Below are 25,975 nucleotides of genomic sequence, written 5' to 3'. Positions count from 1 at the left end.
AACCAAAAGTTTTGAAGAAAATAAAAGCATTGGTTTAGTACACACTTCCATCAGATCACTAGGCCAGAAGACAAATTTCTTGAGACAGTCTTCAACTCTGTTTCTCAACTTACAAGTTAATGTTGCCTCCAGAAATTTGAAGAGATTTTGCAGAGACTGGAAAAACAAGCTTTACTCCAGAAATGACTTCACAGCCTATTTGTCTCAGTGCTTGAAGCGCTTTTCATTGAAGCCATTAAAGAGTGCCAGGCCCCAGAGAAAGCCAAACCATCCATAAAGGCACACTTGTGCCCAACCAGCAGCCACCCTCGGTGCTCCTGTTGATCTTGCCAGATATGTCCTCTCTGGGAGGAAGCTCAAAGTCACCTGCCCATCTCATTACTGAGACTGTTTCATGGTCATGGTCCTTCCATTCTGTTCTACTTTGGGGTGGAAAGAAGGAGGTAATACTTTTCCATTCATGTCTTCCTAAACGTCACATTTTCTGTCCTCAAAAAAAGCCCAGCAGAGACTATTAACAGAATTCTGCATCCAAGTTCAAAGAGTATCACTTAGAATATCTCCTATCCTCTTATTGTGTCTCTGTATCACCTCATTCTTCTTTGCTGAGATGGCATTGTCTACAGGTCTTTTGCTGAGAAGCTAAAAACTGACAGGAGATTCCTAGTATAAGGGCTGGAGGATGAGACTGAACATCTTGCACCATATTACTTAGAACATCTTGCCGAAATATTCTTCTACACTACACATGTCCTAGCTGTCCTCCTTCCTCTATGCAAAACACAGTCAAAGCCATGGCACACTCTTTCCTAAGGATAAGACTAGGGCTCTGGGGGAAAATAAATCTTTATTTAAAAGAAATGCTAGCAAAAGTCATTAGCAATATTCTTACTTACAAGGTTCCTATACTTCTTAGAGATATAGGAAAAGCAGCCATGCGTTCAGAAGAAACCCGGGCAGCACAATTTAATTCAGGGCTCTATGGAGAGCGAGACAGGCATTCAAATACTCTTAAGCTAAATGTCTAATGGAGCAAACAAACACATTGGCTTATAGCTCTAGAACTTGGCTGGAAACCGGGTTTACTCCCAATCTTACTGATGTCTTAAAGATTCTTCTTTTTCTGGGGCGCCTGGATGGCTCAGTTGGTTAAGTGTCCAACTTTGGCTCAGGTCATGATCTCAGTTTGTGAATTCAAGCCCCTCATCAGGCTCTCTGCTGTCAACATGGAGCCTGCTTCGGATTCTCTGTCCCCCTCTCTCTCTGCCCCTCCCCTGCTCATGCTCTCTCTCTGTCTCAAAAATAAATAAAACATTTAAAAATTTTTTAATTAAAAAAAAGTTTCTTCTTTTTCCTATGTCCCATTTAACCCGAGGAAGTGAAGATAAGAACAAGATGATAGAATATAAAGAAAATTTAGTGATAAATATAACTTAAAAACATGAAGGAAATGTGGAAACAAATCTTATAGCAATATTACCTGGCATGTAAGTTCTCAGCTTATTTTAGCTACTATTATAGTTCTTCTTTTCCAATATTAGGCCTATTACAACTGTGTTTTGTGGCCTGCTTCTTTCATTTAGCAGTAATCATGAACATTTCCCTACACCAATAAATACGGTCTCATGGATAAAATGGCTATAGATACTCCGTAATATAGACATACCAAGATTTACATCCCCATCTCCTATTACTTGACATTTACATTGCTTCCAATTTTTCACTACAGTAACTACCAAACTGAACAACTGTGCACCAAGTTTTGCAAGCTTATACATTTATTTTGTGGATAGATTCCTGAAAACAGAATTACAAAGAAGAGACCTACTGATCACCTAAAGTGTTACAACAGTTTACACTCCCACCAGCAAATGAGAACACACATTCTTACACCCTGGCTAACTCAGAAAGTTATCCTTTTAATCTATGCCAATATAAACAATGAAAAATGTCATAAGTTGCTATTTGATTTCCATGATTTTTGTATGTGTATCCTGGTCACTTGTAATTATTTCATACATTGCCTTTCCATATTCTTTGTTGTTTTTTTTTTTTACATTTATTTATTTTTGAGAGGCAGAGAGAGACAGTATGAGTGGGGGACGGGCAGACAGAGAAGGACACAGAATCCAAAGCAGGCTCCAGGCTCTGAGCAAGCTGTCAGCACAGAGCCCAACACAAGGCTCGAACCCATGAACCATGAGATCGTGACCTGAGCTGAAGTCAGACGCTTAACCGACTGAGCCACCCAGATGCCCCTCCGTATTTTTTTCTATTTTTTCTACTAAGGTGTTCATCTTTATCTCACTGCTTAATCATAGCTTTTAGATATTTCTTAGTTTGACATTTAAGACTGGAATAGGACTCATAGTTAAGAATAACTTGGCATTTACTGGTTCTGAAACCAGCTAGCCTGGATTAAATCCTGGCTCTGCCACTGAAGTTTCATGACCTTGGTCAACTTAACCTCCCTGAGCTTCAGTTTCTTCATCTATAAAATAGGTCTAATAATGTAGCAACCTCTAGGGCTGTTATATGTAAGTAGTTAATGAGTTAAAATAGTACCTAGCCATGTTAGCCATGTTTGCAGTTAGAAAAGTTTATTTTAAACCTACAATTTTATGAGGTCATGTTTGTTTTTTTAATTTTTTTTATGTTCATTTATTTTGGGGAGAGAGAGAGCATAAGCAGGGAAGGGGCAGAGAGAGAGGGAGACACAGAATCCAAAGCAGGCTCCAGGCTCTGAGCTGTCAGCACAGAGGGTGACATGGGACTCAAACTCACAAACCGTGAGATCATGACCTGAGCCAAAGTTGGACGCTTAACTGACTGAGCCACTCAGGCACTCTATGAGGTCATGTTTTAATTTAACTTTTAAATTAACTCTTAAAAATATGTGATGCAGGGGCACCTTGGTGGCTCAGTTGGTTAAGTATCTGACTTCAGTTCAGGTCATGCATGATCTCATGGTTGGTGGGTTCAAGCCCCACATTAAGCTCTGTGCTGACAGCTCAGAGCCTGGAGCCTGCTTCAGATTCTGTGTTTCCTTCTCTCTCTCTGCCCCTCTCCCTCGTGTGTGTGTGTGTGTGTGTGTGTGTGTGCGCGCGCGCGCGCGCGCTCTCTCTCTCTCTCTCTCTCAGAATGAATAATAAATAAATCTTAAGAAAATACATTATTTTTAAGCAGAAATAAACAGATTCAAAATATATACATAAGATAACTCCTTTTAAATATATATAAATACGGATACATAGAAAACAAGTATCAGTTGAATGCTCACTATGAGACAGGCATTGGGGACACAATGAAGGACAGAAAATACAAGGTCCCCTTCTTTATTTCCACCTGGGGGATACCAACAAAGAAACAATAGGAGCCTGCAGTGCAATGGGCCAAGTGCTACACTTAAAAGAAGTGTAATGGGCAATATTCATTGCACATGGAAGGGCATTTAACCCACACCAAATGAGGCAAAGATAAATCTCTCTGAGAAAATATCAAGCTGAGACCTTCAAGAGTAGTGATTAGTCAAGCATAAAGTGGAAAAAAGGGAAGGGAGATTTCTACAAAGAATCAGTATGGTTCAAAGGCTCAAAGGCAAGTAAGTTTGTGTGGAATAAAGCTGTAAAAGCTAAGCACACACAGAAAGAGCTGTGAACAATGAGACTGGATTGGTAAACAGGGGCCAGATCACACTCCAAATCCTTAATGGGCCTTATAAGGGCTCTATGCCAGGAGCCAAAAGGAGCCACTGAAGAATTTTAAGCAGAGGAGCAACATTAGATTTGTTCTTTAGAAAGATCACTCGAGCTACACTTAGATAATGAATCAGAGGAGAACAAGACCAGCAATAAAATATCAGAACCTAAACTCATGCCCAAGACCATATTACCGCCTCTGCAGAACTTAGCAATTGCTGGGACTAGTGACTTGGTTGAGGTCTTACCGGTCCTCAGAATGGGAAAACTATACAGAGATCTGAAATTTCTGAGCCTCTAAGCCTGGGATCCTGACAACCATGTTCTACATAGCTTAATGATGCATGGCCTTTCACCATTTTCTAAAATGATTTCAAGAACTTCTCTCAAAGTACACCTCTGCCTCCCTTCTGAACATTATACACAGAACACATGACTCCGTGCTGCCCTAAGCAAATGACCTTCCCTTTTATGATACATAATTAAATACCCGGTCATGGGCAGAAAATTCCTTGATATGCCAAAAATGGCCAGCCATTTATATAATGGTCAAATTGTGGGAGGGAGCATGTTTGAATACAGTTGGTACAGACTTGTGACCTTAATAACACTGATTCCCTCGATGAGGAGAACATTGACTTTATTCTTCTTTCAATCGTTCTGATTTAGTAAGGGACAACATCCCAGTGTACTATTGTTAGGATATGTGCTGCTTACCTTATAGGTTAATCTCCTTTTTTAACAAAAGCAGAATAAACTTCAAGCTCACAGATTTACTCCAGCAAGAGTAAACATTTCTGTATGATAATTCTTATACTTTTATTTATGAAAGTAACACAATGATTCATTTTTAAAGTTGAGTCAGTAACGTAGAGATGACACAGATGCCTAAAAGCTCATGAGGATAAAACTCAGTAACAAATCTGGGGGACAAATTACTCCACCATAACCATATGGAGCCTACTGAAGTTGACTGCCTAAATTCACTTTACTCTTTCATGGCAACTAGCAGACACAATGACATCAGACACCAAGAATTTAGATGTTATAAAAGGCAAACCAACACATATCACGCGATATCAGCAAAACTCATTGCCTCAAAAAAGTCGAGTCACAATCATCAAATTCAGACAAATGCACTCATGGAGAGATTGTATGATAAGCTTTCTGGTTAAGATACATCCTTCATTTAAGGTTTATGGTAAAAAGGAGTCAAAAGTCTTTAAATGTGTACATCTGAGATACAGAAAGCTCAAAGAGCTTGTAAAGAAATGAAATACATCCACATTGTTCGAGTATTTTGTGATCATTTAAATTTTACAAATAAGGACAAGCTTCCCCAGCTTCTGTTGGAGCTAGGAAAAAGGAGGTTTCCACATCTACATGAAGAAATTTAGAGAAGATATAAATGATAAGCACTGCAAGTATCTCTCTGAAAAATATGGACTGGGTTTATGGTGAAGGTAATGACTAAAAAAAGTGAAAAATGGAAATTTTGGATTTGTGAGTTTCAAAGGAACCAAAGATGCATAGAGAGTAGTAGATGACATGAACAGGAAAGGGCTTAATGGCAAACAATTATTTGTTAAACTTAATTTAAAGGGGAAAAGAGACACAACTGAGGTGCAAGGTTGAACATAAGAAGCAGAACCTAATCTATAGATAATAGGATTATCACCTTCCATGAGTAAAATCTTGATGATGGTATTAACGAGGAACATTTCCAGAAAGTACTTCCATTAGTCAGTCTACAACATGATGGAGGATAGCCACAACCAGCAAAGGGTTTGGGTTTGTAGCCACTTACACAATTTAATAAATAATATAAATATGTCCAGCAAGACACCATATGCAACATTCACTCAACCTAAAGAAGCACACCAGGGTCACTTCAGTAAGCAGTAAATGCTTACTGAATGCTTACTGAACACTAGGGTGAAAGCTGTACCTGCTCTGTAATCAATTCCAACTGGATGCTTCACCATCCAGTTACTTCAGCTCTCTGACATGGACCATGCCTGACTATTCTCTCCTCAGCCAAGCTGCCCAACTGACACCACACCCGTATAGGACATCTCAGGTGTCGGACCTCATCCTTCCCAACAAATGTCTGGCACTGTCCACCAGCTGCAATTAGAAAATCATTCAGGGCTATGGATCTGCAAATCATGTCAAAGAGCATGAAACTAACATAACACAAACAAACAACACAAAATGTGCCACGTGCACCTCAAGTCCTCAGTAACTTAATGAACAACTTCAAATTACCATGGAGCTGTTTGATGTGCCCACACTAAATAAGCGCATTTCAGTGTGTCTGTGTTGGCACAGGCCTTCCACAAACACAGGAACAGATGCAGGGGGAACAGTCAACCACTTTGCTCTCACTAGTAAAAATCCCTGATGCTTTGATAGAGACTTAGAATTCAAAAGGCTCCTCAATGTTCTACAGTCTCTCCATTCCAAGGTCAATGAAGCGGTCACGGTACTAGCAGCCTACCAAGCTAAGATTCCTCAGAAAGTAGTTAACAGCCTCACCTTTTACAACTGATCAGGAACCACAAAAGGAAACGTGTGTTTCACTAGGAAAAAATACCTAAATGTCAAAAAACCTAAACATTATAGGGGGAAACATCTGTAAAATATAAAATGTATTTAAAAATATATAGAGAACATTGAGACTTATAAGAAAAGTTGATTCAACAAATTGTATGTATGTATATATTTACATACACACACACACTCAGAAGCACACATATAAATGAATGTATTATAGGCACAACAGACAGCAAAGACTTTTAGCTTTTTACCACCACTCCTATACTCTGGGTACACTGCTTGACTACACTTTCCAGCCTCCCCCCTTCTTCCTTTGCACTTAGGTATTCCACAGTTTGGCTATGTTATAAGTTCCAGCCAACTGAACATAAAAAGAAGTGACTATTTTTTCTATGAACTTTCTGTTGTTGCTTAACAAATGATCATAAACTTAGCAACTTAAAAACTATATCCATTTATTAGCTCACAGTTCTACAGGCTGAAAGTCTGGGCCAGCTACACTGGGTTCTCCACTCAGAGTCTCACAAGGTCAAAATCAAGATGACAGCTAGACCAGGCTCCTATCTGCAGACTCTGGGGAAGAATTCCCTTCCATTCAGGTTGTTGGCAAAGTCCTGCTCTTTAAAACTGTGGGTCTGATGTCCCTGTTTCCTTGCTGGATACCATCTAAAAACTGCTCTCTACTCCTAGAGCTGAGTACATTCCCTCTCACATGGCCCCTCCATCTATAACAGCAACAAGTCCAGTCCTTCTCATGCTTCCAATCTTTCTGACTTCCCCTTTCACTACCAACCAGAGAAAATGCTCTGCTTTTAAATGGGTTTGTATGATTAGATTAACCCCAAACATACAATCTCCCCTTTCCCATATAGAGTAGGAATTTCAGGAGGAACAACTTTTCATAGTGACAGGTTGACTCACACTCAAAGAAGAGGGGGCAATATGAGAAGGAGGGTCACTTAGAGCCTTAGCATCATGCCTACCACATTCTTCTTCCAGGCCTGGCCCACAGAAATCTACCATGCCTGTTCCAACATACTCTTCCCTTTGGCAATCTTGAAAACCATGTGTTAAAGATGTAAGAACCCCCAGTCATCCTGGATCCCTGAGGCAAATGATGGGAAGTAAGAATGAAAAGAGCTATGAGCAGTAAACATCGATTAAGACTTCTTGGTTAAATCAAAGCATGAGGCTCTCTTACAAAGTTCAGGTGAACACAACCAAACCTACTGGTTGAAAATTAGGTATAAAAAACATCCATTGGATCAATGGAATCCAAAAAGATTCCACTTCAGTAACTAGCAAATGGGAAATCTCCTAAGTTTCTGAAGGAATTTTGTTGCCCAAATCAGCCATGAGCCATGAATAGTTAAAAGCCACTAACTGCAAGGGTGCCTCGGTAGCTCAGTCCAATGGTTAATCATGGGACTCTTGATTTCAGCTCAGGCCATGATCTCATGGTTTGTAGGATCAAGTCCCACGTGGTGCTCTGCGCAGACAGTCGTGAGCCTGCTTGGGATTCTCCCTCTCCCCTCCCCCTACTCACATGTGCACATGCACACTCTCTTTCAAACTTTTTTAAAGGAAAAAAAAAGCCTCTAACTGTAAAAACAAAAAACAAAGCAAAAAAATAAACAAATATTAAATAAACAGGAAGCCAACGAAAGAAGCTATACAGCTCCCGAAGAGGCCACGCTCCCTGTCACCCTCTTTAGATTTTGGCCAAACAGCAGAAAGAACAAAATAATTCTTCCCTGATTGCAGAACCAGGGTAAAACCATAGAACTTCCTCTCTGTAGGGGTTGGGACCTCACAAAGCTTACCCAGAATGTGGTATCATTGTATGGACAATAATTGCCATGGCTCCCATTCTTTCTTTCTCCAAATGGGAGTGGTCACTGAGGACAGTATTTCCTGAACATGAAAAAGCATAGGCAGACTAGTCACGTGTGCCTAACAAGCATTGTACTTTGATACTGAGATATTTCTTAGCACTATGGAACTGCTCCAATTAAGATCTATGGGGAAAGTTCAGTTTGAATTATAACAAAGACACTTCTATATCTTATTTTTATCTTCATTTTTATTATTTTGATATTTTTTATTGATATATCAATATATTTGATATATTTTATTTTGAATTATATTTATCATTATTCAGAAGAGGCCACAAAATCCTGCCTAGTGGTCCTTCAGAGACCCGAGCATCTAAGCAAGCCTCCGAGGAGCTTGCTGGTTCTCACAAATTATAGGAAGCTTTTCCACAGTCATCCGTACCATATAGAATCTGACCTGGGGCTGGGCAGAGGGGAGTGAGAGCAAACCAACTAGAACATCATATTCAGAAGTTGCATTAAATGTAAAATCTTCATAAACAGTAAATTTATTTCACAAAGCATCAGACTCAGTTGATTTAGTGGCATTTGAAAATATTTTATCGATCTTCTACAAAAACATTTACAGGGTCTTACAATCATGACATTACAATAGGTATAGCTGTAGCTCTCAATCTTTATTATCTATTATAGACCACATAAATCACTTTTAAACATCTGGACTCCAAAAGGATCAGGGCAATAAAGAAAATCTAAACCAAAAAAAAAAAAAAACTGAGAAAAGTTGTATTGTAAAATTTTGTTTCCTGCCGCCTTAACGTCCTCACATACAACGAGCTCGAGCAACCCACCCAGGTAACCAAATGCACCACTGTGATAAGGTGGTCCCCAAGACAACTACATTTCTCAGGCTGCCCCTGACTATGACCTAGTAAATTTAAATGCACCAAGGAAATACCCTCTGCCTTTTCTTGTGTTCTCCACCCTGACCCTAATAAAGACCCTTACCCACTGGTCTTTGTACTCTCTCTTGGCTACCACCTGTTTGGCTGAGCCCACTCCCCTGGCCCTGCTCATATGTGGCCCCTTGAGTGTGCATTGTCTCTGTCTCCCTCAAACCTGTGAGTTTAATAAACTTTGTTTTCCTGAGCCTCTCCTGGGTCCCCTCTTGGTGCCACACTCAACTCATCATCATCACACAGAACATAACAAAGGTATAAATGATCAAATGAACAGAAAGGGGAAAAAAAGAGAAGTCAAGAAAATCCTCTGATTTCTTACCCTCTAGATAGAATCCTGCCCATCTGGCCTTAACTTGTGAAGGAAAGCCACACCACTTTAAACCCTAGAGCTGTTCTTAAACTCTGCCTCCCCCAATTCTCCTTATTTGAATGATTCTAGTCCTCCTCTCTCACTTCCTCAAGCTGCCCACTCTAATGAAAGCCCTAGGGTTGCATGAAGGCCTGGGAATCTGAGCAGCACAAGGGGCTTGGCAGAATGAACTCTGCTCTGCAAGCTGAAGCCCTCCCCGCTACCGGCATCATGCCCCAATACTAAGTCTCTCTCTCTCTCCCGCAATGACATTTCTCCTCAAAACACTCACCATTTCCCCCCACCAAGTCTTGATGCATTTTCAAGGGTATTTATAGTTAATTTGGGAGATACATACTTCAAAATTTTCCAAATAGAAACCAAAGTTCATATAAACTCAATTTAAAACATTAAAGAATCACTGCAAGGGAAAAACCTTGCAAAAAAATGTCACTGTGTCAACAACAACAAAAAACTTGATCAAAGAGAATCTCAGTCTCAAGGGAAATTATTTTCAGCAGCCACTTTCATTTCAAACTCCTCCACAGGTCCATTTGCCAAGTGTATCAGTAAGGCAGGGCTCATTGACAACCTACTGTTTTTTGTTTTTTTTTATTTTTTGCATGGTTCAAGTTATCTTATTATGCAAGCGTAGCACTCTCACAGACATTATCTCATTCAATTCTGACACCTTTGGAAAGGCTTTTTATATTTGATTGCCCCTACAAGTAGTTTAGAGATAGTTTCATTTTGAGCAGATATTCTAAAGCCCAATAAATTGATGCAAGTGATTGTTATTGTAAGAACCACCCCATTCTCTCCTGATGACATGATCAATTTGTTATAATGCATTTTTACTTTGGGGGAAGGGAACAGGATTGGGATTAGGAATTCCTCTAAGAAGCTGATGATAAGGGGCACCTGAGCGGCTCAGTCAGCTAAGCAATCAGCTTCATCTAAGGTCATGATCTCATGGTTCTGAGTTCACACCCTGCATTGGGCTTTCTGCTGTCAGCACAGAGCCCACTTCGGATCCTCTGTCCACCCTCATGGCCCTTCCCCCCTCCTCTCTCTCTCTCTCAAAAATAAACATAAAAAAAAAAAAAAGCTGATGATAAAAAAAAAAGAAGCTGATGATGAGTGGCTCGGTCTGTTAATCATGGAACTCTTGATCTCAGCTCAGGACTTGATCTCAGGGTCTTGAGTTCAAACCCTCATGTTGGGCCCCATGTTGGGCTCTGCACTGAGCATGAAGCCTACTTTAAAAAAAAAAAAAAAAAAAAAAAAAAAAAAAAAAAAGCTAATGAAAAAGATTATGATAGGCTAAAAACCTCTCCCTCAGAAAAATGCACATATAAAATGTGGCATATAATTTTAGAAAATATATAGTCCTTCCAGCCTCTTATTGACCCCAGGTAAGAACCTGACAAAGAGTGCATGTATAGAAACCCTATGTGAACAAAAAAGTTATACTCGAGATTTTGAAGGCAGCAGAGATTTTACTGCTTTAAAGCAAGCATTTAAGGAACTGAGAACCTCACTCAAAGTTATAACCAATTATATATTTCATTAAATACCTTAACAAGTTTGAAGTCTCACCAAATCAATAAATGCATAAACAGATTTATGCAACATTCTCCCAAGCAAAACATCTATATAAAATACAGCACTTTAAATATGATGAAAGCATGAAGAAATTAGTTAAACGGAAAGGCATAAAATACCAGTGTAATTAAAATTTTCCAGTTGATGAATCTGAGTGGGACAATAATCATGCACCAGATTATATCATAACATACAGCCTAACCAAATATTAGTTTCTATCATTAAAAAAAAAGATGTAGTCTATAGTAGGTATATATCCTAACCAAATTTATTGAAAAGAAGAAAGCATATCTCATTCAATGCAATATAAAGGTGTTATTTATAGACTTAATTGTCTTTTTAATGCTAAATCAAATGCAGTATTTAGGAGAACAATGTGGTGAATCCTTTCACGCAAATAATAGCTGTTATGGGTTATGTGCCCCCTCCAAAAACTTATGTTGAAATCCTAATCCCCAGTACCTCAGAATGTGACCTTATTTCAGAAATAGTCACTGCAGATGTAACTACTTAAGCTAAAATGAGGTCATACTGTTGTAGGGTGGGTCTCCAATTCAATATGACTGGTGTCCTTAGAGAAAGGGGACATTTGGACACAGATAGGAAAAAACCATGCTAACATGAAGACAGAAATCAGGGTGATGTGCAAACAAACCAAGAAAAGCCAAAGATTGCCAACAAACTACTAGAATGTGGGAAAGAGGCCTGAACAGACTCTTGCCTAAGGCCTTCAGAGGAGTATGCCCTCACTGTCCCCTTCATCAAGACTCCAGAAGTGTGTGACAATAAATTTCTGTTGCTTAAGACACTCAGTTTGATACTTAGTTCTGCACAAATGCCAAAACAAATACAATGACCTAATAAATTTTACTCTGTAACAAACTTACACCTGTTTCTACAAAGCAAGGTACATCCACAACAAATGCTTGATAAAGTAAAAAAAAAAAAAAATAAGTGTAGAATTTATAATAACAGCATGTTAACTGGAAGCAGACAGCTATTTTTACCTAATATGCTGCCAGTTTAAACCAACAAGTGAAAAAAATTGACATTAATCTTGCTAAAATGAAATCTCAATATGAGTAAAACTCACTAAAAGTAGAATACATGCTCATTTGCCCTATTTTACAGTAACAAAGAGTACCTTATTTTTTCTAATTGTATCATAAATTATATCTACAAGCAATAAAGTAATAAAGCATATTAAAGTAAAAATATGATCAATTTTTGCTGTTAATATATTCTCAACCTGAAAGTCTTTCCCACTCATTAAATTGTCTTTAGCAAAAGCATTTTTTCACCTCCAAATATCAGAGATATTAAAAATAACTGTAGGCAACAAGGTAGAAATAATCAGTTCTAAATCAAGAGAACAGTCTTGACACTTCTATTCAGAGATTTCAAATCAGTGGGCAAACTTTAAAGGCATACTGCTTTATTAATACAAATATCCTGCACTGAAAAAGCAAAAAACTCAATTTCACAGAAACAAGAGAAACGTTTGCCTGAAGAGGGGCCCTCCACTTAAGAATACTGGCCACACATGGGTGCCTGGGTGGCTCAGTCAGCTGTGTCCAACTTCAGCTCAAGTCCTGATCATCCCCTTCCTGAGTCGTAGCCCCAGTTCAGGCTCGCTGGGCTCTGTGCTGACAGCTCAGAACCTGGAGCCTGCTTTGGATTCTGTGTCTCCCTCTCTCTCTTGCCCCTCTCCTACTCACACTCTGTCTCTCTCAAAAATAAGCAAACATTTAAAAAAAAAAAAAAAAAAAAAAAGGCAACATTGGCCATATAATCTAGCATATCTATTCTCGAAAGGCAATAATTCTAGGTGTAAAGCTTACTTTGTAGGTAAGATCAGGTTCACGGAGCTGGGTATGGAAAAATGGCTTAAAAAGTAGGACGTGGCTATTTCCCCTAGTATCTTTGTCACACGCAAACACTACCACTGGCTTTACACACCCTTCAAATATACACACGTACACAAGAAGAGTAACCTTTGCCAGGGGCTAGGACTGTGCTCCATTAAGTTATGGATAAGATATCGTGTGTTGTCTCACCTCTAAAATGAATGGCTTTTCAGTAAAAAAAAAAAAAAAAAAAAATGACTCAGTGACTCTGCATCTGAATCAGGTGTGATGAATATTACTCTTGTCACAAGCAAACCTCCTCCAACAATCTAGAAGTCTTTCACATCATACAATTCTAGTTTTTTATTCTGAACTTCCGTGTTACATATAACTTCAGTATTTGGCTGAAATGAAGCAATCTGATCGTTTTTTTGTTAAGGTAACAAAACCAAAAAGTCTAGCTTCCATCGTTTCCTCAAGTGTCATTATTACTAATACAAAGGACAGAATCTTACACTGGTGAAATTATCTTTAATGTTAACAGCATTTATTGAACACTTATTATGTGTGTTCTAAAAACTCATCTGCACTCCCATCAATTCTAGGAAGTGGATACTTAACCCCATTTAGCAAAGACACATTCAAATGTTAAATAACTTGTTCAAGATCACTAACAGCAGAGGTGGGAGTCAAGCCTTAGCCTAATTGCCTTTTAAGGCTCCAAGATTTGCAGCAGAAGTCCTCAGAATCAAAGTGAAGAAGGGATGCGGTGTTGGTAAATCCAGTGCTGAGGTCTGCTTTACAGAAGTAACAAATACCTGAAATTAAAAAGGTTAGTGACTTCAAAGAAGTCCTAAGAATTTATGGTAGCACCTGTGCTGGTCTGTAAACCTGAAGGAACCTGAAGTATGAAGTTATTAGAAACCCTCCATATTACACCAATAAATATATTTACATTCTGTCAGAGATGACTCAGAAAGATCCAATTTGAAAAGCAAAAACAATAACATTAATGGGTATTTGTACTGAAATCATCTTAGTTTTCTCAATTTTCAAACTGACAGATAAAACTGATTCTAAAAAGGCAGGGCGCCTGGGTGGCTCAGTCAGTTAAGTGTCTCACTGCAACTCAGGTCATGATCTCCCTGTTTGTGAGTTCAAGTCCCTCATTGGGCTCTGGGCTAACAGCTCGGAGCCTGGAGCCTGCTTGGGATTCTGTGTCTCCCTCTCTCTCTGCCCCTCCCCCGCTCCTGCTCTGACTCCCTCTCTCTATAAAATAAACAAACATTAAGAAAATTTAAATTAAAAAAACTGATTTTACAAAGGCAAGCGGATAGTGATTGACATAGCATGTGGACGTACAGGAGAGGAATGTCGTGCTGCATCTGTCCCCCTACCTTAACCAAGATTCTGTAAAGCACAACCCTCACCTCTTTTGGATGTGGTTTAAAATAGGATTGTTACTGTGGTAGCCTAGGAAAAAACTCACTACTTCTGAGAAATTATTGAGAAAGCTCAGTATTAATCAAGGCTAATCTATAAAAAATATTTAAGGCTAAATTATGAGAAACATTTGAAGAAACCAACAAAATCCTTAGCTAAAAATCCCTTAAGCTAGAACTGTTTCAGAAGGATAAAAAAAAAAAAAAAGTAACCACCCTCATTACATAAGAAATAGGTCACATTGTAAGTATTCACCTATCTTTCCCTATGTAAAATTCTTCAACAGAGCCCAAGGAGACTTAAAGTATTAGAACCTGAATTAAATAAGTTGTAATCACAGCTTATTAACCCCACAGAGAAATACAGGCACATTCAAGATGTAAAAGCTTCACTGAAAATAATACTTAGACATATATGATGGTTTGGTTATGTTAAGGCTACAAAACCCATGGGAAATGTTTAAAGACACAAACTGCTGGTCAAGCCTCGGCCTCAAAGGAGTTTCACCACCGAGTTCTCCAGGGAAAAGTTAATGCATGAGCTTCCCTGAAGGAAGCCTCATCCTCCTATTGCTCTGGCGCCTGGGGACAACATGGAAGGAGAGATTCAGAAAGCACAGTGGAGGAGCGCAGACGGCGGACATCACCGCAGTCACCCCCGGTGCGGGCCACCGCTCGTGCCAGCACTTCCCGGGACAGCTAGGGGCACCAACACCGCAAGGTCACCGGGTAAGAGACGACTTTACATAATCTCCTGCCGCGCCGCTGGGGCACCTGCACACCCGGGCGACGGTGCAGCCGCGGTCCCCTCCCAGACGCTCCGGCGCGGGGCGGTGCGGGGGCGGCGCGCGGGGCGACGAGGCGGGACGCCGGGGACTCGCGGGCGCCCGCAGCGCCGCACCTAGCCGGGGGTGGAGGACGGAGGGCGGGCTCCCAGCCCCGTGACGCTGCCGCGGCGGGCTGGGCGGGCGATGCGGAGGGCGGCCGGGGCGGGCTGGGCACAGGCCGGGGACCCCGCGCTCCCCGCTGGCTGCAGGCGCCGAGCGCGCCCCTCGCGGCTCCGTCCGGGACCACCCCGGGCGCACCTGTCACGCGCCTTACCTGAGTGGCTTTGTGGAATTGCTTCTTGAGCCCGGCCACCGACATGGTGCGGGAGGACGCGCGGGCGCTGCGGTGCTGGTGCGGAAAGAGACGGCGGCGGAGCGGGACCGGAGGGCCGAGCGGGGCGGCGCGCTCGCCAGGCGGCCGCTCGTCTTGCCGCCGCCGGGGCTGTGGGCGCGGGGGCGCGGAACGGCGCGGGACGCGGGCTCGTGCGGAGAGACACCCTGACGTCAGGGGCGGGTGCTGCGGCCTCTTAAAGGGAAAGCGGGAAGCCCCGCCCCGGGCGCGGGGCTGGCGGGGCAGGTGCTGCGGCCCGCGCTACCTGTGCGCCTACCGCGGAGATCCGGCTCCAGGGCAGCCGCGAGCCGGCTGCGTGCTTAAAGGGCCGTGGGCGTTCTCCCAACGCGGGAGTGGGGTTCGTGGCCCCGCACACTGCGGACCAGTCGCTGCAGCTTGGCAGCCCAGGCACGGGCGCGACTCAGGTGACTTGCTGGGCTTCCAGGTAGCCGCAGCGGCGCTGCCTGAAGCTGGCCCATCTGCCCTTTGAGCCTCTCTGCCTCCTGGAAAGGAGGTGTTCTATCTGGGGTAATTAATAAGTCATTGCTCCTTCTCTGCCTTGCGCCCGCTTGGTTGGTCACAGAACACATTTCTCTGCCCTGGTTCCTGGTTTCAATACTCCAATATCCCTTAAGCCTCCAAAACGTTGCGGAAAGCCAACAAAACGATTTTTCTTTTTCTTTTTTTTTTTTTCTTTTTTTCTTTTTTTCTTTTTTTTTGGTCTGATAACGCTTGAAGAAGGAGAAGAAAAAAAACATTTAAAGCCTTAAAGCTGGTCAGGTAAATAGAATTGAAATGGACTATTACTCCAGTAATAGCATTTTAATCCTGTGATTATAGACAGAAAAGTCCAAATGTGAATTTGGTATTCACTTAAGCATAATACTAAACTGTGCAAATATTACATACATAACAAAGTATGTATGGCTGGGCTAAAGCCAAATACTGATGGAATTAGGTTAATTTGTAGCACAGCAGCACTACCATGGTTTCTGTCTTCTGGTGATTAGCCATTTACCCTGATTTGTCTTGGACTGAGAAGCCCATAGAAAAGAACTTGAACACTGTCCCCACATGGGGACCAAATTTGTAAGAGAAGGCAGAGCGACAGAAAGCAAGGTAAATGGATGAATAAGGAAATACGTGGCAGCAAAGGAGTTCTAGGAATTTCTTTTGTTGCCTCCATGACCTCTGCTACCTACTAACATAGACTCCCTGGCCCATGTGTATTTTATTTTTTGTCATCAAAGGTGTGTGAAGTTAAGTTGCCTGTTTCATTCCTACAAAAAGCCTCACTGAAGTTTGGGTACGTATATTCTCTTTTTTGCAGTCTCACTGAAGCAATGAGCAGACTCAATCCCCAGACCTCATGATCATAGGGAATGGTGGCTCCACACACTGACCATACATACCCTGGCCTCGTAACCTGCAGATTTCTTACCAGCTAAAGAGGCTACAGAGTAAGCTCTGGTGATCTCTAGGAAATTGTAATGGAATGTCAGGGCAAGGGACAATCTGTGTCTCAGGAATCAGACAGGGAAAAACAACAGTCCTGCCAAGAAATAGGTGGGGCTACTAATCCACCAAAGTTCAGGACAACCTTTAACAAGACTTGACTGAGGCACCATGATGTAGCACAATGACTCACACCTCTAAGGCCCACCATGGGGATTCCCAGATTCTTGACATTAGGAAATTCCACAATAGTTTGTACTTACTGCAAATGGAGGTGGGGCTTTAGATAAGAGAGCTTTGGGGGCTAGTGTTACAATGACTGCTTTTGTACTCTAACAGTTTAGTGAAGCCTGCACACGCGCGCGCACACACACACACGCACGCACTCATGAGAAGAATGCATAAAATGCTAATAATGGTTGGGCTGGTGGAGCAGTTTTCAAACTTTAGCATGCATCAGAATCCCCTAGAGGACTTGTTAAAGCAAAAAATTCCCACATTCCCAGTTTTCCATTCACTAGTTCTGGTTGGGGCCCAAGAGTGGGGCCCATTTCTAACAAGTTCCCAGGTGATGCTCTGCTCTGGTGGCCACACTTTGAAAACCAGGGGGCTAGAGTAGGGAGACTAGGAATTAACTTTTTTCTCTCTTCTCTCAAGTTTTTAAATGATTTCTCATCACTTGTATAACAAAAAATATTCTATGGTTTATTTTACCTGCCTGCTCCCAGATCTGAACATAAAACATTTGCAAAGAAGGATGGGCCTTAGTGAAGCTGTTAAGAGAGAGAGAGCAACTAATCTCCAAAGAACAAAGGACCTGGGGTCCATGAGCTCTGGTCTTTAACCATGACAGGTGTGAAATGAGGACCTGATGAATCTCCTCAGGACTTCAAACACTTGCCGGAAACACAAATTAAATGAAAACAAGTCTCTCTCTTTCCCTGGTTCTTCATCTACCAACTTTGAGCACCTATATTTCAAAGGAACTACCTTGGCAGAAATTGGAAGCATGGTCAATTCTGCCAAGTATCCCCTGGGTCTCATGTAAATCCACTATTTCTATCGAAGCCACCGTGCATACGTATAAAGACTTTTGAGATGTTACCTTTCAAAGAGGTTTGTTGAGGTCCCCCTTCTAGCAGGCAGCAGGGTAGGAGGTATGGGGGGATGGTAGGGTGAGATGCTAAGATACATACCAACTGCATCTTGAACCCCAAGGAGCTTCCAGACCAGTAATTCAGAAAGCCCTTTTAGACATTTACTGGGACCTGAATGCAGAGGCATGAATGCACCAGACATTGGAAAATGTCAAACATGAGTGCCCTCTTTGGTTGCAAAGAAGCTGCAGCACAGGCTTCACAGAGAAATGCAGAGGCATAATGCAGGGAAAGGGGAATCAAAGGTCAATGAGGAAGAACTTTGTTTCATAAAAGGTTGTTGTAATTCAACATGCTGCCCTCTCCTCCCCTGAGATCAAATCAATGTAAAATGGTAAATAAACCTAGATGGCTCAGGAGAGGTCCAATTAAATGAAACCCCCACACAGCAGCACCTCACTAATTGGACAGGAAATTCATGGTCAGCAATAATTCCATCACATCATTCATGCACTACTTCTCCCTACATTATGCCAAAGCTTCTGGCAAATACCGGACCTCTAGTTTGCACAGAGCTGCTGCATCCCTGGCACCTTTCAGAGGGCCCCTCGTTCCAAGGTGGCAGGGGATAAGCCGAAGCTCTCATCTTTCTGCCCTTCAGCCCTGGATCCCTTTCCTCTGGCCCACTCAAGGGCAAACTGTTCCTGAATTTATGTGGAAGCTCACTGAGTGCAAGAAACATAGCAAAACAAAGGCATTAAACCCTGACATTTTATTTTACAGATGAGAAAACAGAAGCAATGAAAGGGAGTGACTCCCTTATCGTTAACTTCTTCTACTCCAGCCTCTAGCCTTAATTCAGGGCAGAAGCCTCCAGTCAGTGTTAATACATACAGATGGGAATTAAAAGTGGAACAATTTATCACTGTCACTGATGCTGTATCCTTGCTACGTTGGGTCTGATGCTCAAGAGCCCTCACCAACAGCCCTGCATTAAATCACAGATTGTGCAGGACCCAGATGGTTGTCCTGGTGTGAATTGCTCTTAACATAAGATTTGGGGCCTTCAGATGCTGCCAGTAGCATTGAGCCCCCACTCAGCATGGATGGGACTAACAAGCCCTTTCCTAGAGATGGGAAATCAAGGGAGGCACCTCCCTTTCCTTGCTTCCAGGTTTGTCACCTATACCCACCGTACAACGGATGTACAGAGAGAAGCACACTTTTTTGTCTCTTGGACATGGAATGCATAGGTCTTCCCCCCATTCATCCCCCTTCTTTTTCTCCCCCACCTAGTCCTCTTCCATTCAAAGCACTGCAGACACTTCTCCCTGCGAACACTTCTTCATTTGGCTGAACCCTGGTAACCCAGTCTCAGGAAAAGGAGGAGGGGACTTAACCAGGTGGGGGGCTCACATCCAGCTCCTACATCCGGGGCCCCTCTTGTTATTTGGGTTTTTTTGTTTTGTTTTGTTTTTTTGTTTTTTTTTTAACGTTTACTTTTGAGACAGAGAGAGACAGAGCATGAATGGGGGAGGGTCAGAGAGAGAGGGAGACACAGAATCTGAAACAGGCTCCAGGCTCCGAGCAGTCAGCACAGAGCCCGACACGGGGCTCGAACCCACATACCGCGAGATTGTGACCTGAGACGAAGTCGGACGCTTAACCGACTGAGCCACTCAGGCGCCCCCCCTTTTGTTATTTGTATCCAGTTGGAAATGGCTTCCAACTCCTCTAGAAAAATCCTGCCAGCTCCAATGCCCATCTCCAGTGCCTTTCCTTTGAGGTGTTTCCCCAACCTTCTGACCGCATGTCCTCTCTTCGCTGGGGGAGTCCCAAAGCCCTGATGGCGCACCTCTGCACGAACTTGATCTAACGTGTGTTGCAGCTATTGATATATAAGATCCTCTAGTCTTTGAATGCAGGTTCTTATCTTTATTTTCACAACTCTTAGCAAATAGTATAACCACCCACTAGATATGGGCAAATTGAAATTTTAAAAGCCTGATGAATTTTTTTAAACTAGATCCAGCAGAGGGCCAGGAAGCCTGGAACTGGCTAACCTTCCCTCCAACTGTGCACACCGTCCAGAGGTTATCGTTGCTGCTCCCCTGCTGTATCCAAGCCTGTACCTCCAGGTTCCTGTGAATTCTGAGAGTCCCTAATGACCGTCCCATAAATGCCCCTTTGCTAATTCAGCCACTATGACTCTCTGTTACTCGCAGTCAACAAACTCTAAGTGACCTATCCCCTCCACGCTCCCAACCCCTACAATAACATTCTAATCCCATTCCCATTTCTTGTTCAGATCTAGCAACTCAAACATAGCAATTAAACCACAAGTCCTGCTAAGCTGTGTATTAGGCTTCCTTCTCAGATGAGAGAGTGGGCAGATTGTGTGACAAGGAATATAGTCCTTAAGTGTCAGCTCTCCCTGTAAGACATTGACATTCTGATTTACAAATCAGACTTTTGTTTATTTGACAGTATGTGTCAGGCTGCCAGGGCCGGAACCTCCCAAGCCCCTGGGAATTGGCAGCTAAATGCTGGTAAATGCCAAGCAACTGGACTCTGAGACAGCAATGCCCACTCCTGAAATGAAAACAACTTTAATTAACTGTAAATTGTAGGGCATCTTTACCACTGGCTTATTTTTTTTTTTTCTATTCCTGGATAGATATTATCATTAGAAGATCTGAAGGCATGCTGTGAACCCTGAACATGGGATCTGGGTAGTCAGCCTGTTAAAGCATTGTGTTAAAGAGACCACATTCTATTTTAGTAGCTAGTTAGCCATGCAGAGAAAAGCTACTTCTTAGTCACCGTATGCATCCTACTCTGTCATCTCAAGGATGCATTCTCTCGGTGACAGAAAAGTCCAGGTGAGAAAGGAGAGATAATTTAGTTCAGCAAACACCTGTCAACAATATGAAGCTGTCAGAGTAAACCTTCCAAAATTCTGTCAGCGTCAGCTTTACACATGAAAAAGAAATTTAATTTATTCTATTTTACTATATTTAATAAGACAAAAATGCACTTAAAAGGATAGATAATTTACATATTTAAATAAATCATTTATCTTTGGAACTTTTTTTTTTTGCCTTTTAAAAACTTATTGGTGATGGGGTGCATGAGTGGCTCAGTTGCTGGAGCGTCTGACTCTTGATTCCAGCTCAAGTCATGATCTTGTGGTTTGTGAGATTGAGCCCCACATCAGGCTCTGTGCTAACAGCACTGAGCCTGCTTGGGATTCTCTCTCTCCCTCTGTCTCAGCCCATCCCACTCATCCATGTGTGTGCACTCTCTCTCTCCCTCTCAAAATAGATAAAACATCTTTTAAAAAACTTTTTGGGGGTGCCTGGGTGGCTCAGTCGGTTAAGCGTCCGACTTCGGCTCAGGTCATGATCTCACGGTCCGTGAGTTCAAGCCCCGCGTCGGGCTCTGTGCTGACAGCTCAGAGCCTGGAGCCTGCTTCGGATTCTGTGTCTCCCTCTCTCTCTGACCCTCCCCCATTCATGCTCTATCTCTCTCTGTCTCAAAAATAAATAAACATTAAAAAAAAAACTTTTTGGCACTTTTATTAAATGTGCACAACTTGTATTATCCCTGGTCCACACACTTAACCTTGACTTCAGTGACAGGTCAGATATAAAGCACTATTTTAAAATAGCATTTCAGGGGGCACCTGAGTGGTTCAGTCGGTTAAGTGTCCGACTTCAGCTCAGGTCATGATCTCACAGTTCGTGGCTTTGAGCCCCACATCGGGCTCTGGGGAGACAGCTCAGAGCCTGGAGCCTGCTTCAGATTCTGTGTCTCCCCCTCTCTCTGGCCCTCCCCCACTCATGCTCTGTCTCTTTCTCTCTTTCAAAAATAAACATTAAAAGTTTAAAAAAAAAATAAAATAAAATATCATTTCAAACATTTAACAATAAAACACCACCATCTCAAGAATACCAATTTTCTTTCAAGATCTAGTCACAGGAAGTTTGCCAAATAGGGGATTCCTAAGAACAAATATTTTGAAAATGTTTTTAGTTTCCTGTAGATAGAGTTGAGTTGTTGGAGAGAACTTTTGATGCCAATTTTTTTTTAATTTTTTTAATGTTTATTTATTTTTGAGACAGAGAAAGACAGAGCATGAACGGGGGAGGGTCAGAGAGAGAGGGAGACATAGAATCCGAAGCAGGCTCCAGGCTCTGAGCGGTCAGCACAGAGCCTGACTTGGGGCTCGAACTCATGGACCGTGAGATCATGACCTGAGCCGAAGTCGGACACTTAACCGACTGAGCCACCCAGGCGCCCCTGATGCCAATTTTTAAGATGACCTTAACTTTGAAGGTGAATTACAGGGGGAAGGAAATCTCACCACAGCCCCACAAGCATCAGACCACTGAACACGTGTAATAATAAGGAAACTCTTTGCTCTATCAAGGCAGAACTGACTATGGAGAGGAAGTGGAAGGAACAAAGACAAATGTCCCCATTGTACACCCCCCACCCCCCGCTCCACACACAAACCCACAAAATGAGAAGTCTTAAGATGAAGAGAGAATCTGTCATTAGGTCAGGGGATATAGTAAGGGATCTGATTAGCTCTTTTTTCTTTTCTTTTCTTTTTCTTTTTTTTTTTTTTTTTTTGAGCCAGGGAGACCCAGACATGTTCAAGAAAGAAAGGAAGGATCCAGTTAAATGGCAGATGAGTCATATGAAGATTTAAAAACTCACTGAGCTCAGTCACTGAAGGATGCAGAAAGGATGGGAAGAAAGGCCAAATGGAGAGGTCACCTGGTAAAAGAGGAGGAATGTCTCCCCACCTGGACAGAGTAGTGGTGGGAAGGTGTGCAGGGGTGAAGCCATGATCAATGAGGAGGGCAAGTTCTGGCCACAGGTGAAAGCAGTCAGTGGAAGCAAGGGAGGTGCCTGGTGGCCCATATCCTCAGACTGTGACCATATAGCATTGAGGGTCTTACACCATCTGGCTTCTTCCCCATTTCTCCAGGCTGGGCACACATGATGCCCTTATTCTCTGTGCTCAACCCCCTTGTCTGTTCCTGCCTCTGACCAGGACTCTGCATTCACTGTGCTCTGTCCCTGGAATAGTTGTCTTTTGCTTTACATCTGGCTAATCCATTCAAATGGCTTCTCTGGGCTCCCCAGCATGCCCAAATCTCACTATTAGAGTCCTTTAGAACTAAGTACCACTGTCCTTTGATGCACTTAATATAGCTGTGATTTTACATGTATTTATGTGATTTTTATGTCTTTCTCCTCCCTTCCCACACTACTCTGCAAACCCCATAAGGGCATGCTCTGTTGGGGTTTGTGCACCACTGCATGTCCAGCATACTACTGAAAGTCTAGCGTTATAGGAGGTGCTCCACAGGGCATTTCATGAGTGAATGAATGAATGAATGAATGATGAGTAGGTGGAGAAGTTTTGGGAGATTCAATAAGACTTAAAAGAAATTTAAGGGGTTTCTGAGGAACAGTGATGGCCTCGTTTCCTAAGCCCAGCTAAACATGATGGGGGGTCGGGGCGCGGACACAAATCAACAAGAAGGTTGCTCAGTGACTGGCACATGAAAACTGGTAAATGTATGATTAATTACACAATAGTAAGGAAAATATGTGTGAAAGAATTTCAATCTAAAATGGAAACAGAGGATATAAAATGGAAAATCTCATCCATGTGTCCTTGGGGAAACAAAATTTAAGGACTGAGAGACTGATTTCCTATAAATGTCTGATTTACAGAAGCTGATAATGTTGGAATGTTCTTAAATGGTAGGAAGTTAGTCAGGGGTCGGGGGAGGGGTTGCCAGTATCAACCTTGGGAAGTTGTGCTTATGGTTTCCAGAGGCATGAATAAGAAATCACCCAGGGTGCGCTGGTCTCACAAAATAGGCTAAACTGAACTTTTATTTCTATGACTAGAGTGGTTTTGTCTGGTTGGGAATTTTCATAACTCGTCTCCATTTGTTTTCTATTTTAACAGCATAACTAAACTCACCCCTCTTTACATTCCCTGCCCATAAACACAGCCTATCCCAAACCCTCCACGGACTTGCCCGTAGCTTGCTACAGCCTACGTGTTGCCAATTGTAATTCCTCTGCTATGCCCAAATAATTCATCTTTTTGACAGTTTTGAGCTTGCTTTGGTCTACTTCTTCTTTCAGGTTGACACATGTTATGAACCCAAGGAACGGATTCATCCTGGAGAAAAGGCTTCATGAACTTAAGACAAAGGTCCTGAAATTAACTTTCAATTGGTCTCGAATCTCATCACTCAGAGAATCTCAGGATATCTTCACTGAGAATGAAGATAACCAATGAGATATTACAAGACTTTTAGGGGTAAGGCATGAGGGAAGGGCAGGTGGTTGGCGCCTGTTTATGGTAACACAACCTACAGTTTATCTGCACATGGCACAAAGCCCCCACCCTTTCAAGAGTTCTTGTCAGGCTGACTTCATTACATTTACCCCATAGATCTTCCCCAAGTATCCAATCCCATAGTGCTCAAAATGTAGCCCCTAGACCAGCAGCATCAGAATCACCCAAGAATTTGTTAGATTAGCAAATTATCGATGCCCTACCTCCGACTAGTTGAACAATTCTGGGGTAGGGTCCTGCAATTTGATTTCACCAGCTCTCCAGGTCCTAGCGGTGCTCCAGTTTGAGTGCTGGTGTCCTGCCAGCTGTACTGGGAGTGGGTGGGAGTCTCAAGAATTCTTCTCAGGCCTGGAGGCTCAGACAGCCAAACATAAAAGTTTTTCCCTTTAGAAGCCCATTGCATCATCACAAATGGCAGGTTATTTTTACTTCTGCAAGAAAAGAAATTGAGACACAATTATTAGGCAGTTTGGCTAGAGATTTGGGGCCTTTATCAGTTTGCTAGGGCTGCTGTAACAAATCACCACAAACCGGGCAGCTTGAAACAACAGAAATCCACTCTCTCACAGTTGTAGAGGCTCAGACTCCCAATGCAAGGAGTCTGAGGGGTTGCTTCCTTCTGAGGGCTGTGAGGAAGAATCTGTTCTGTGCCCTCCATCTACATCTGGTGACAGCCAGCAATCTTTGGTGTTCCTTGGCTTCTAGATGCTTCTTTCCAGTCTCCACCTCTGTCTCCCCACAGTGCTTTACGGACTGTGACTGTGTCTAAATTTTGCTTTTCTAAGGACACCAGTTATATTGAGTTAAGGTATGGCCTCCTCTTAATTTAGCTCATTACATCTACAATGAACCTATTTCCAAGTAAAGTCACATTCTGAGGTACTAAGAGTTAGGAGTTCCACAGTTTTGGGGGGACCAACTCAGGAATCCTGTTGAGAACATGCCTCACTCCTCAGCATTCTTTACTTTCCCTCCACCAGGAACACTGGGGCCCCTGACAGATTTCCTCATCTAATGCCACTGGCAGGGAAACCCACAGAGAGGGATACCTTACTCCCCTCACAGTGTGTCCCCAAAGCAATGATGTTTACATACATTAACAGGGTATTTTCTGGGACCCGTATTTCCCGTTCCATATCTGGTACACTTAAACATAATAGTTTCCTCCTTTTTCTTGGATCAATAGCTACATATTTAAAGACATAGTTTAAACTCAGGCAACAACAGATGTCGGCGAGGATGCAGAGAAAGAGCAACACTTTCACACTGCTGGAGGGAATGCAAACTGGTGCAGCCACTCTGGAAAACAGTATGGAGGTTCCTCAAAATATTAAAAGTAGAGCTACCCTACGACCCAGCAATTGCACTACTAGGTATTTATCTAAAGGATACAAGTGTGCTGGTTTGAAGGGGCACATGCACCCCAATGTTTATAGCAGCACTACCAACAATAGCCAAAGTATGGAAAGAGCCCAAATGTCCATCGACTGATGAATGGATAAGGAAGACATGCTGTGTGTGTGTGTGTGTGTGTGTGTGTATTGGAATATATAATGGAATATTACTCAACGATC

The 25,975-nt window shown here is 42.4% G+C and overlaps 1 protein-coding gene across 4 annotated transcripts in view; it reads right to left on the bottom strand.

Annotated features, from left to right (window-relative positions):
* SH3GL2 (SH3 domain containing GRB2 like 2, endophilin A1) overlaps nucleotides 1-24,690 on the bottom strand; it is a 323,593-nt gene extending 298,903 nt beyond the window's left edge. For 3 of the 4 annotated variants that reach the window (XR_006196039.1, XR_006196040.1, XM_042913790.1), the window contains exon 1: nucleotides 15,399-15,554. Coding sequence is in view for 1 of the 4 variants with exons in the window: in XM_042913790.1 (XP_042769724.1) it covers nucleotides 15,399-15,443 (45 nt within the window). In the remaining 3 variants the exon portion in view is untranslated. Of the gene's footprint in view, nucleotides 1-15,398; nucleotides 15,555-24,604 lie in introns of those variants that run through there. The other variant, XM_042913791.1, reaches the window with a different exon arrangement.
* Between the last annotated feature and the right edge of the window lie 1,285 nt (nucleotides 24,691-25,975).

This window comes from Panthera leo, chromosome D4, assembly GCF_018350215.1.
Source record: "Panthera leo isolate Ple1 chromosome D4, P.leo_Ple1_pat1.1, whole genome shotgun sequence".
Taxonomy (NCBI): domain Eukaryota; kingdom Metazoa; phylum Chordata; class Mammalia; order Carnivora; family Felidae; genus Panthera; species Panthera leo.
This window is presented reverse-complemented; position numbering and strand designations above follow the sequence as displayed.